The sequence below is a fragment of the Pezoporus occidentalis genome, unplaced genomic scaffold, assembly GCF_034315485.1.
Source record: "Pezoporus occidentalis ecotype Australia unplaced genomic scaffold, CSIRO_AGI_Poc_V1 ctg91, whole genome shotgun sequence".
NCBI classification, from domain to species: Eukaryota; Metazoa; Chordata; class Aves; order Psittaciformes; family Psittacidae; genus Pezoporus; species Pezoporus occidentalis.
Genome location: NW_026916273.1, coordinates 1,604,771 through 1,618,376, shown reverse-complemented (window position 1 = coordinate 1,618,376; position 13,606 = coordinate 1,604,771). Strand labels below are relative to the sequence as shown.

Genomic DNA, 13,606 nt, shown 5'->3' with positions numbered 1-13,606 from the left:
GCTGATTATTCATACCTGTGCTCCATACACAACAGTATAATAACAGTACAAACAGCATAATGTCCAAGGATAATGTATACATTTTGCAGTTACAAAGAGCTGCCTTTTGGAGGTATATAACAAGAAACTTGTTACTGAGCCAAACACAATAATGAAAATTCTTTGGTCATTTTCCATATTTAATATTTCACCTTTGTTCCTCACAGAAAGCCTAATGGATATTCTCAGTTCATCATGAATTGAACATATCCAAAAGAAAAAAGGCTTAAAAACCAGAAGTGGGCTTAGTGAAACATGTGAATGCTGAGACATTTCACTCTTCCATGAAAAATAAAGTAGTAATCACACATTACCATTTCTATCTTCAAGTAAGATACAACTGACACATAAGGGTTTTTTGAGATAGATTGGAGAAAGCGCATTATTTACAAATAGCACTTTGTGATTCAGGCTATTTCACCAAATCTTGAATAAACCTTTTTTTAGCACTAAACTCTGCAATCCAAGCAAGCTATGCATAACAGGGAAGCAAAACACTGTATGTCAATAATGGTTTTGATGGTTAAAAAAGAGGAGGAGGGAGGGAAAGGATTATTCTCACATCCCACGCAAGGTCAGGTACGTTAGCTGCTATGAACTCAATGCAAACAAACTTCATAATAGCCCATAAAAGCTGTATCAGAACCTACAGCTGTCACAATGATAAAAAGAAGCATGACAAATTAGTGTGTCACTAGGCCAAACTCAAGAAGCATTGCCATCCTAACCGAGTGATCAGAAAATTGCTGGTATTGCCACTTCAAATCATTGACTACTTATTACCAGGAGCAGCAGCCTCTGATGTAACGTGACCTCTGGTTGGCAGGAATACAATGCATGCCAGCACGGAGCATGTTTTTCCTGCCCCTTTAGGAGATGTGTATATTTTTAACCAATACTCTACAGCTAATAATGATCAGGTCCAACACTTACAAGCACCAGGCAACAACTGAAAAATCACAGGTGAGCAAGCTACAGCTCAACTAAAAGCGATTTCTTTGTGCCTAAACCAAAACAGGAGAACTTGGCAGAACGATGAATAGCACAGAAGAGTCAATATACACCTAAGACTCCACCTGAATTGCCTACTGACTGAATCAAAGCTTTAAACCACTTTAAGCACAGCAAAATTATAATAAAAATAATAAAAATAAAAATAGATGTGCTCCAAGGAAAGTAAATTATAATCTCAGATCACACACTACATAGACATAGATATGTAACGGTATCAATGTCTTTTCCAAGAGCATTTATAAATATTCTTTCTTTGGAGGAAATCAACAGTTACAACATACTAGAAAACAATACTAGACCTACATAAAAACATTTACCTAAAGTATGATAAGTTATAACAGAGGTCCTGCTATTCAGTTTTGTAAAAAGAAAAAAAAAAAGTGAATATTTAACTTATAAAATTCATGCCTTTGGGAAACAGGACTAAGTGCCAAACCGTCAGCTTTCCACACTTCCATGCGGTTTATTGCATGTAAGATTATGAGAGTATCTCTTAGAAATATATAATTTTCTTTTGGAGGGCATCTTTCTACAGCATAAGTGATGCCTTCATGGACATTTAGCTTTCCGCAAACCCTTAGCAAATTAATCTAGTGCTTTCTTATGTTCCCAATAATCCCCTGACGAAAAGCTGGGTTATGGGTAATAATGACAAATGTACTCTAGTGAAGACTGGTTATAAAAGGCAAAATGCTTTAGAAGTTTAAAAACTATCTGCATTTCACCTGTGTAGCTTTATGATTTTATATATTCTCCATATTCTTTTCTAGAATGACAAAAATGAGCTTCAAGGTATGAATTTCTCTGTGAAAAATCTACATTGCCTATATCATCTGGTGCTGATAAGCAGAGATTGGATATTACTTTCTTGGATTCCCTTTTAAATTTAACTCCAGGTTGCTTCAAAGCATGAAAAAGCTGTCGCAGAACTTCCGTATAATTCTTTGCTCATTTGTAAACTGTACATTATCTTGTTTGTGTTATGAGAACTTCCAAGGTGTAAGCTGCTGCAAAGAGGCACTGAGACATACACAAAGTAGGAAATATAGAATCATAGAATTAGAATCATAGTTAGGGTTGGAAAGGACCTTAAGATCATCCAGTTCCAACCCCCCTGCCATAGGCAGGGACACCTCACACTAAACCATGTCACCCAAGGCTCTGTCCAACTTGGCCTTGAACACTGCCAGGGATGGAGCATTCACAACTTTCCTGGGCAACCCATTCCAGTGCCTCACCACCCTTACAGTAAAGAACTTCTTCCTTATATCCAACCTAAACTTCCCCTGTTTAAGTTTTAACCCATTACCCCTTGCCCTGTTGCTACAGTCCCTAATGAAGAGTCCCTCCCCAGCATTCCTATAGGCCCCCTTCAGATACTGGAAGGCTGCTATGAGGTCTCCACGCAGCCTTCTCTTCCCCAGGCTGAACAGCCCCAACTTTCTCAGCCTGTCTTCATACAGGAGGTGCTCCAGCCTCCTGATCATCCTTGTGGCCTCCTCTGGATTTGCTCCAACAGTTCCCTGCCCTTTTTGTTGAGGACACCAGAACTGCACACAATGCTCCAGGTGAGGTCTCACAAGAGCAGAGTAGAGGGGCAGGATCACCTCCTTCGACCTGCTGGTCACGCTCCTTTTGATGCAGCCCAGGATACGGTTGGCTTTCTGGGCTGCAAGCGCACACTGAAGCCGGCTCATGTTCATTTTCTCATCAAACAACACCCCCAAGTCCTTCTCTGCAGGGCTGCTCTGAATCTCTTCTCTGCCCAGCCTGTAGCTGTGCCTGGCATTGCTCTGACCCAGGTGTAGGACCTTGCACTTGGCATGGTTAAACCTCATGAGGCTGGCATCAGCACACCTCACAAGCGTGTCGAGGTCCCTCTGGATGGCATTCCTTCCCTCCAGCGCATCAACCGAACCACACAGCTCGGTGTCATCGGCAAACTTGCTGAGGGCACACTCAATCCCTCTGTCCATGTCAGCGACAAAGATGTTGAGCCATTGACCACAACTCTTTGCGTGCGGCCATCCAGCCAGTTCTTTATCCACCGAGTGGTCCATCCATCAAATTGATGTTGCTCCAATTTAGAGACAAGGATGTTGTGTGGGACAGTGTCGAATGCTTTGCACAAGTCCAGGTAGATGACATCAGCTGCTCTACCCCTGTCCATCAGTTCTGTAGCCCCATCACAGAAGGCCACCCAATTGATCAGGCAGGATTTCCCCTTAGTGAAGCCATGCTGGCTGTCACCAAGCACCTTGTTGTTTTTCATGTGCCTTAGTATGCCTACCAGGAGAATCTGCTCCAAGATTTTGCCAGGTACAGAGGTGAGACTGCCTGGTCTGTAATTCCCCAGGTCATCCATTTTCCCCTTCTTGAAAATGGGGGTTGTATTTCCCTTTTTCCAGTCACCGGGAACTTCACCTGACTGCCATGATTTTTCAAATATGATGACCAGTGGCTTAGCAACTTCATTTGCCAGCTCCTTCGGGACCCACAGATGGATTTCATCAGGTCCCATGGACTTGTGCACATTCAGGTTTTTAAGATGGTCTCGAACCAGATCCTCTCCTATACTGGGCCCAAGGTCTTCATTCTCACAGTCCCTGTGTCTGCCTTCCAAGACTTTGGTGGTGTGGTCAGAGGCAGTGAAGACCAAGGCAAAAAAGTCATTCAGAACCTCAGCCTTCTCTAAATCCAGGGTACCCAGCTCTCCCAATAGCATACAGAAGGGGCCGACGCTGTCCCTAGTCTTTTATTTGCTACGTACCTACAGAATCCCTTCCCTTTATCTTTCATATCCCTAGCCAAGTTTAATTCTAACTGGGCCTTAGCTTTCCTTGCCTATCTGCAGGGCAACATACCTTGCATGTTACTTGAAAGCCTGACACACGCCCCCTGTTGGGGTTATGTGTGTGTATGAAAACCTTATAAACGCTATTTCGCTTGTACACAACCCACCCTGATGGTTAGTCTAAATTTTCCTCCCCTCTTCAGACTAGCCAGAAGTATCATTTACTGTTGGGGTTTTTTTTTAGCTTTTACTGAATCATCCTATCTACACACTTAAGAGAAGTCAAGGATTTCCTGTTCGTTGCCAGTGCGCATTCTGTCACTGAAATTATACCTCTTCTTGACATACTTGAGATGAAATTACTAAGGACAAATAAAGAATGAAGTACCTGTCCCCAGAGCCACTAATAATCTGTGTGGGTACTAAGGTAGAGTTCATCACTGTTTGCTAAACAATCTATGTCTCTTCACCCCACAATGCGCTGTACAGGTTGAATTGACATAGAATCCACATTAAGACATCTGAACATATAGATGATGAACAAAGATGAAAAAGGGGGTACTTTGGTAAGGTCAGCTTCTGCTGCTAGAGGAATATCCTCTCTGCACAAGGGCGGCTATGCAAAAGAGCCTTAGCTGAAGGGACAAGGGGAACAGGACACATACTAAACTTGACAAAGGGAAACAAAAAAAATGCTAAAAAAACAATGAATCACTGTTAACCAGTGGCTCACAAGTCATGTATTTAGCTTTCCACTTACTGTGCAGTTGTTGGAAGTGACATGTTCCCATAGTATCCTCTACTGAACACGCACTCCCAGGGGACTGGCAGAGTCTCTTCCCTGGCATCAAGCACATTTGCCTCTAACCCAGAAAAGGTTTGCCTTGTTGGCTCCTGGAGTTCTACCATTTGTCCCGTGTGACCTGATTATAGCTTTGATCAATGGCCAGAGCAGCCATCTGCGAAGTACTCAAGGCTGTAGCAAAAGGCATCTTTGATTTCTTTTCACTGCCTTAAATGTGCTTGTAAAGTCACCTTGAGCACACAAAGATGACTTCTGCTTCTCTTGTTGATGAGCTCGCAGATGATCTGATTAGAAAACATTCGATACTGGGCTGCACTGCTACTGGGAGGAATGATACACTTTTGCATCTGTTCCTTCCGTCTTTCTCTAGATTCTGTTATCTCATGGAAGCTTTTTAACTTAGTGTGCTTCTGTGGCCTTTCTGTCATGAAAAAAAAAAAAATCTAATGGTTCCTGATGCAAACACCCCAGGCAGTTATATAAATGACATGTTCTGAAAACAATTATTTCTCATTCATCAGCAGAGCAGTCCTTCCGCCATGTCTGTGCATGCTGTTCTGACTGCCCTTTTTCCCTGGACAGTACGTCTGAGTGGCAAGCTCCCTGCTTGCTAAAGCTTCAGACAGCAGGGCTTTAACGGTGTTTTTTTTAATGCCACATCTTTAATACGCTATGGAAAACATTTTTGAGAATATGCTTCTAAGAAGAAACTCAGTGTGCTCTTGTTTGTTCCACAGCAACGAGGAAATGGAGGAGAAAAAAAACCCATCACTGACATAAGGCAGTCAGTTTCTGAATTATACCGCAGTATAACACAAATATAACTATGCCAAACACATTATAAGACAGAACTGAAGAAACTGTTTTATCTTTATGTGGCATTGTGTAATTGAAATGGACAAAGGTCCAAACCTACCAGATGAATCTTGGAGGATTACATTTAAAAATATTCAAAAGAACCCCAATCACTTCTCTCTGCTATGCTGCAGAATACGCAGTATGATTGTTATTTGTTTATAGGAGTTGGAAGTATTCTTCAAACTCCCTTGTTCTTCTTTGTGGCTTTGAGCTCCCCTGAGTCTCATGGTTGATTAGCTAAGACATTCCTTTCAACAGTTACAACTCCAGAGAGGCAGGAAACAGCAGTGGCAAAGGTAGGGAGCAGAAAGTAGAGGTATTTTACTGAGTCAAGTCAATATTCAGCTAAAAAGGAAACAGCTCTCTGTTGCCTGCAAGTTGGGAAACTGAGAAATGAATACATAGGAAAATTGATTTCCCTTCAGTATTATAACCCTGCTATTCAGTGTGTTGGGAAATAACAAAAGAAAAGGAGTAGAATAGCTCAGATTAGACCCCTTGGAAAAGATGGCCTACAGGTTTAGAAGCATCATAGCAAAACTGAACATTTAACACGCTTCTGCCCTTTAAGGATGAGCAAAGTAAAAAAGGATCACAGAGATGTAACTAGGTATACCAGAAAAAATAGGATTTCAGCTTTGCAAAGCTGATACCCTTTGAACAAATGGGGAATAGTCATCTCACACTTCCAGCATCTGATCTCACTAATACTACCTTAAACTGAAATAGGAAAAGGCAGCTTCTTGTATCTTAATAGATGATACCATCTCCCACATTTCATTTCTTACATTTTACATACAACCCTTTTCCAATATAATTTCCATCCCTGGCAGTGTTCAAGCCCAGGTTGGACGAGGCCTTGGGTGATATGGTTTAGCGTGAGGTGTCCCTGCCCATGGCAGGGGGGTTGGAACTAGACGATCTTAAGGTCCTTTCCAACCCTAACTATTCTATGATTCTATGATTCTAATTTTCAAGTTAATTAATCCAGATTATGCAAACCTACATTAACAAAAACTTCAATAAACACAATGACACATGGAAAAAGTAACCCAGGCAGCTAAGAAGGCAATCAACTCTGGCATCAGTAACGGGGGTAGGGGTACGTGGAAAGGCAGGAGAAAGCAGAGAAAGAACAGAAGGACATTTAAGACACTAACATGTATGGAGTTATGATAAAAATCTATCATGACTTAACTCAAAGTATCTGGTTAGACGATAACTCCTTTTTTAAAGAAAGTATACCTAACCTGGACTTCAGTAAAAACATTTGCTATAGGACAAGAACAGACAATTAGTAAAGACATATAAAAGGTGTGCAGGAAATTGTACGGTACTGAAAGAACAGATCATGCTCAATGCAAAGAACGATTATAAGCAAAGCTTTTCCTCCTTGGCATTAATATTCTTTAGTATTTATGTGCTAATAGAATTCCTAATGAAACAAAATCTGCAGCCATTGTTAAGACAACGAATGATCAGAACAAATATAACAAGAACTGGATAACCGTGAGGAGTGTAGCAATATTAAGAACAGTGTTATAAAATGCCTAGTCATGTGTTTTTAGTACAATGCAAAAAAACCCACTCTACCAAAACCTAGAGTCCACTGCTGGAAAAGGAGTAAGAGAAATACCTTACTGCACTGTTCCAGGAAAGACTATCAACTGTGAAAGTTACGTAGTTGTGAAGAAAGGCAAAGGTGGCTCTTGGGAAAAAAGCACAATGTAATAAAGATTTCACCTGGGACACTGTTTATGATAGTAGTTATTCCTAGTGAAGAACTAACATTAGCTAATCCTGCATTTCTCTTAGCACATTCCTGTATGGGGAAGCTAAAAGACCCGGGCATATTCAAGTTCATGAAATTAAGCCTATGAGAAACTATGAGCGCTTTCTTTAAATGTACTATGAGGTCCCAGCAGAGCTGGGGAAGACAACAAACTAAAAAAAAAAATGAATTGTTGACACAAGCAGCGAGTATAATTTCATGCCTTGATAGCCATGAAAACATTTGGGGTAGAACAATTTTGAATCACCACAAGAGAGCAGTGGTGAAGCAGACATCCAAACAGATCAGTAGGGCAAGAAACCAACCTACTTTTAGCATGCAGCTTAACCAGTTTAAAGAAATGATTGTGATTGGAGTACCTGCACTGAACAACTCAAAGTCACTTTCCATCTCACTCACTCTGCCTATCTACCTGCCAGCATTTTTGTCTAAAGTGGTTTATATAGACAGACTCAGTTTTTTACCTGAAAAGAATGGCATAAATGAAGAGCAATAATTTCCTAAAGCAGTGTGAAAGTGTTTCAAAACACAATTCAAGTATTACTTCTATCTACATTCTTTAATGGCTTTTCTTACTGCAATGAAAGCCAGAGTAACTACATACAGTATCCTGATCTTAACCCATTTTACATTTGTGATGCTGCAACAGAGCTAATAGGGCCATAAAGGAGCTCTCCTGCAAGCATCCTGACCATTACGGTAAATTAAACTCCTACTCTTCTATCATACAATGAGTACTGTGCTCTTCATGCCAAGTGCAACAACAATTTCAAGAGCTCAATATCCTGTTTACCAGGATCATTTCATGAAAGAGAACTTAATGTGGCTTCAAACTTCTACTCCAAATCAGATCAAAGGGAAATGCCAACCTAGAGGTCCCCACAATCTAAGTCTGAAGGAGAAAAAGTGTTCTCATTGAATAGCAGGGACATAATTTCATTTGCATAAGGACTGCATAAGGATTGACCTGGGAGGTATTTTCTGGGAATGTTTCCCAGACTGTGTCCTACGAGCATGACAGGTGGGGGATATCTAGTTTGTGAATCCCAAGAAGATTCAGGCATCTCAACAATGCAGAGACATGGCAAGACTTTGTTGACTGTTTAAACAATGTTGTAAATAGAAAGGATGATTCTCCAGCTTTCCATCTTTCACACAAAATTGGAAAACAGATGAATTTTATTGCAACAACAACAGTTAAAAGACACCAGCATAGGAAGCCAACATTCTCAGTGAAATTCTCTGTAAACCCGAATACAGTTATGCCAATAGCTTTCTCCCACATTAAAATGAGCCAACTATACCAGTAAAAGACTGCAGGTAAGAAATTTAAATCAAATGCTATCAATAAAATTTTAAAAACTAGTTGTGGAAAAACAAACAGAAAAAAAAAACTGAAACAAAAAAAAAATCCCTCAAATGAACAGAAAAACATCAAACCAACAACCAACCAGGATTTTATCAATTCTTCAAAGAGCTAAGTCCACATTTGCTGCTTGTGTATTTTGGCATACCAAAGGGGTGAACTTCAATGATAAAGACTCAGTTTTCTTATTTTATGCATGCAAATTATTTCAAACAGCAGTGTCACAAGTTTAATTCAGGAAAGGATTTTGTCATATCTTTAAATTACTCTAAAATGAAACCTGGACACAAATTTAAAGCATACTCGTAAATGCTTTCTAGAATAGAAGCTAAGCCGTACCAAGTTCTTACCAGCACAAGCTACTGTCATCTTGCACTTCAGTGCACACTGAAATCCCACATAATCTTTTATAATACAGACATTACTTTAAAAATACACATACTTTTGTGTTCTGGATCTTAAAACATGCCATTAATTTCCATTTTGCTTGCCACATTCAACTTAATGATACACCCTAGCTGAACTACTTATGGTTGTCCTGAAAAAGGAAATATATCTTGAAAGTGCTGATACAATCTTAATTAGAGCACCAAATAATGTATGCTTGGCATACTGTCTTCAAAAAAGTCATCATGACTTGCTTTTTCTCAGATGCACTTAGATTCTCTGAAGTTTTTCAGTGAAATGAGATTTGAAATTTTATTTCACGGATTTTATCTACATAGAAAGTTATACAGAGACACCAGCTATTAAAACGGTCTATATAACACTGTGTTGTGTGCACTGAAAGTTTAACTATAGCATAGGATCTAGAAAAAAAACAAATGAGCTAACCACAAACCACCTATTTCAAGAACAATTCTAAGCTCTTACTGTCATTTTTAAATGGAAACAAGCTGCCACACAGGTCAGAGATAAAGAAGGATAAAGAACCGATAGTAATCCTTGTACTCCTCACATGAACTCGAACAAGGTATTTAAATGAGACTTTTAAAGCTGTAAATTGTCCATCAAAATACAGAATAACTTTTGCTAATCCTTGCGCCACAAATTACTAATCCATCTGAAAAGCTATTTTGTTTCATGTGTTTACAAGGATCTAAATGTCACCAGAAAGAACTGGGTTAGTAGCATGTTAAAAAAGGAAAAAAAAAAAAGTATGACAGAAATAAAAAACTCTGAAGCAGTTGACCACAGAATAAGTAGGATTTGCAGAAGTACTTACAGCTTTCAATCTCCAGCGTGCAGTTCTGCTCATCCAGCGGATATCTCCGTAGGTCCATCATACAAGCAGCTGTTGTTGTAATTCTAGGAAGGAAACAGAAGAGCTTGTTAATTTGTCTTGTTCCAATCTTTTCTTGATTACACACAGTTGATAGAAGAAAATATATTCTACATAACTGACGTTCTTGTCTATTTTTGCTGACATAGTGTGTCTGCTGCTTACTTGTAACTAATGCCTTTCTAAGAAGGTTATGCCAGTCTGGTGGGCAAGCAGAGATCTTCCCCTTTATACGCCATTACACAGTACTGCAAGCTTTAATAATCATCAACCAATTTATCCTAAAAAAGTGAAGCATGAATTAGGGCAGCAGTATTCCATTTTCTAGTGGAAGAGTTCAAACCAAACAGGACAGGCTCAATGAAAGGCGGCACCGGAAATCTAAAGAGAAACAAAGACATATTCTGTATCCTGGGTTAACACCTTAATCCCTTTATGAAACTTCTTTCTTCTGTTCAATAGTGATTTATAAATAAAATACTATTTTATCTTCATATTAAAACACAAACATTTTCAGGACCACTTTAAAAAAAAACACATTTAGAACCATATCTGTGCCTCCAGATTTCACCAAGCCGAGTAAAATTAACATGTTGAGAATGTCTTTTAGATGTTGAAACATCTGTACCATCAATAAATCTTTTGCTGAATATGAACAGAAGCACAGTTCTCAGAAGCATTTTATTAACTCTGTTCCCATCACATCACCTAAATGTGTAGAAAAAAAAACCAATTTTTAATCTCCTCCCAATCCCAAGCAACTCTGTAGTAATTTAGAAAAGTATGACAAACTATGCCCTGCATATACTCCACACAGAGCCAGGTGGGGATTTAGTGCACCAGCTGAGAGGTTCCTAGCCTTTCTTCTCTCCCTCTCTACCTGGCAAGAGCCCTTCCCCTACCCCTGCTAGAGCCTGGTGATTTATACGGAGTCCTCAGAGAAACAAGGATTTCCCCGTGTGTTAAGTACAGCTGACTGGCCAGCTGCATGTGGAAGAGCCTGCTTCCACACCAGTAGAAAAATGAGGCCACTGCACCACATCCAACTGTACAAGCTTTTTTCAAGCTGAAAGTTTGACCAACTGATGTAGCTCATAAACTCAAACGATGTAGCCCATTTAGCTCAAATCATAAATCCCAAGATGGAGCAGACAGAACTCCAAAATGGGACCCAAGCTGATAGATGGAGTGCGTACAGCACATGCAGACAGTGCATGACCTGACAACATCAGCAGCAACATCCTTCCAGGATATTCAAGAAAGACTTGCTGACCAACAGTTCTCAAAATCCTGCTCTCCCGGTATGAAGGTCACTGGCCTTTCATAGTTGGTATTAGGCTGTCAGTAAGTGTCTGAAAAACTTCTTACACATTCTTTGTCTGATAAGACAGAGAACTCTTTCATTCGGCAGACCTCATTCTTTCTCCTAAAATATCTTAAATAAGAGCTCATTAGTAGCAGAAAACTACAGTTGCATGAGAGAGGCCCAAAATTGACTCCATCAATCCCTTCCACAAGACATTTAGGAAACACTGAAGTTACACAGTCTTCTCATTAGTATGCTTACTGCCCTAATAATGCTTTACTGTCATTTCTAGAAAAAAAAGTCCCCGTAAATATCTTCAAAGAAAAAAAGGAAGGGCAAGTTACTCCTATAAACACTAAGGAAGTCCTACCTCTCCCTGGTCAATCCATTCAAGATCCCTTCATTTCACGTTTTGACCATTCATATATATTGGGCTGTCAGAGAAAAAGAACTAAGTTTTGGTACTAAGTTCTTTCTTCAGTCACTACATGGGTACCCATAAAATTGCTTTTGAAAGCATATTGTTTTCAGTGTGAGTTCACTACAGATGCCTCAAAAGAAAACAGGGGAAAAGAATCCTTTGGCTCCCTCAATGAAAATCTTCCAGCTTTTAACAAAACCTGATGAGGAATATATGTCTGTTGATAGCAAATGCAAATGGAGCAAGAAGCAGAAGCATATATTCTAAAAGAGAAAACCAAAACCAAACAAAAACCAAAATAATAAAAATCTCTTGGCAGTCCATATACAGCATCTTAAAATTTGGAGGAAAAGCAAAGCAATTTCGCCCTATTGCAGTATCAATGCAAGATTAATTATTTGGGGAAAAACATCAGGAAAGGCAGAGTGAGATCAGGAAAAAAAAAATTATAGCGCATATTTTTGATTGGTTGTGTTTTCTGGTGGGGAGGTTTGTTGTTTTGTTTAATACCCTCATTATTTCCATATCTATGTGTATATTATAGTCATGAGTTTTAGAATAATTTCAGTCCTTCACAAATGAAAAGGCAGGAGAAGAGATAAACAACCAAGGTTTAAGTGCACAAAGAACAGTGGTAAATGCTAACCTGGTTGACTACTAAGTCTTCTAATACCTTTCTCTGCACTAAACACATTCTTCCTACCAGCTTCCATCAGACTAGGGGGCTCAACACAGAGAAAAAGCCACTCCTGTGCTATCCTCCACAAAGCGTCTTTTCACACTGATGGTGGAGCTGAGCATTGTCAATTCTGACACGTCTTCAGGAGGATTTTTGGGTGCAGCAAATAACCCAAAAGGGGCCAAAGGCTGCAGCCAGACAGGATAAAAGCTCTGTAGGGAACATTATGAAGTCATTACAATACACATTGCTTTACCTCATCAGAAAATAATGGGGGGGGGAAGTGGCACAATAATGACAATGATTGGTAGAGCAGAGTTTTAATCAAGCCAAAACAGTAGTTTTCAATAATGCATTTAATTCAACTTGCTTATTCATTCTTATCCACAATGCAAATCCACTGTAATAAAATAAGGAGCCTGTCCTTTCTTCTCTTTGTATCTCCCTCATTTTTATCCTGACTTTTCTCACACTTAGCCTGAAGTAGCAAAAACTCTCTCTCATCTTCAAAATTATTTCAACAACCAAACTACCTTTTGGTTGTTTAAATTCTTAGTGGTTTGCAATTCATGGTGAATATCTAAACCAAATTACTAATGCAAGAGCATGCAAGAATGACCAACTCAGACTATTTTAAAGTCAAGCCACATGACCTATACCTCTTCAGACAGAGAAATAAACAGCAGTTCATTACAGCAGATAGGAATATTTGATACAGGCCAAAAGCCTCTTCCCCAAACCAGAGCCATTCCAATTTTCCTTAAAGGATTAAAACTATTTGTATACAGCCTGGACTGGTGCACAAAACATGCTATCACATTTTGCATAATGTAACCTTCAGAACAAAAATGGGAGAAAATAAGAAAAGAAAAACTGAAACCTTTTAAAAACCAACACTGCAACTCATCACATTGCAGTCGTTAGGGATAATAAAATAACATTGCTCTCTGACAAATACTGTATGAAATGAAACACAGCATAGAACTGTCTCATAGACTAATCTTTCATCTACTATTAAAGAAAGAAAAACCTTGTGATATTTTATTTTGAGGCTCCTAACAATGCAAACCAGACTTTAGCTTCCTCTTTTATGACCTGTGTTTTGAATGTAGACTTATTATGGAGCCTCTCTTCACCCCTCCACAAAAAAAAAGTCAAATCCTGAAGCACTGAACTGACTAAAGCATTATGAACTACACCTAAAGAAAACTTTGTGTGTCAAAGTAAGCACAGCTACAGTGCAAAGAATC

At 39.3% G+C, this 13,606-nt stretch overlaps 1 protein-coding gene across 3 annotated transcripts in view; it reads right to left on the bottom strand.

Moving 5' to 3' along the window:
* Window positions 1-13,606, bottom strand: part of GABRB2 (gamma-aminobutyric acid type A receptor subunit beta2) — a 154,318-nt gene that overhangs the window by 55,943 nt on the left and 84,769 nt on the right. For all 3 annotated transcript variants that reach the window (XM_062605322.1, XM_062605323.1, XM_062605324.1), the window contains one exon: window positions 9,894-9,976. In XM_062605322.1, the coding sequence (XP_062461306.1) occupies window positions 9,894-9,976 (83 nt within the window). The remainder of the gene's footprint in view (window positions 1-9,893; window positions 9,977-13,606) is intronic.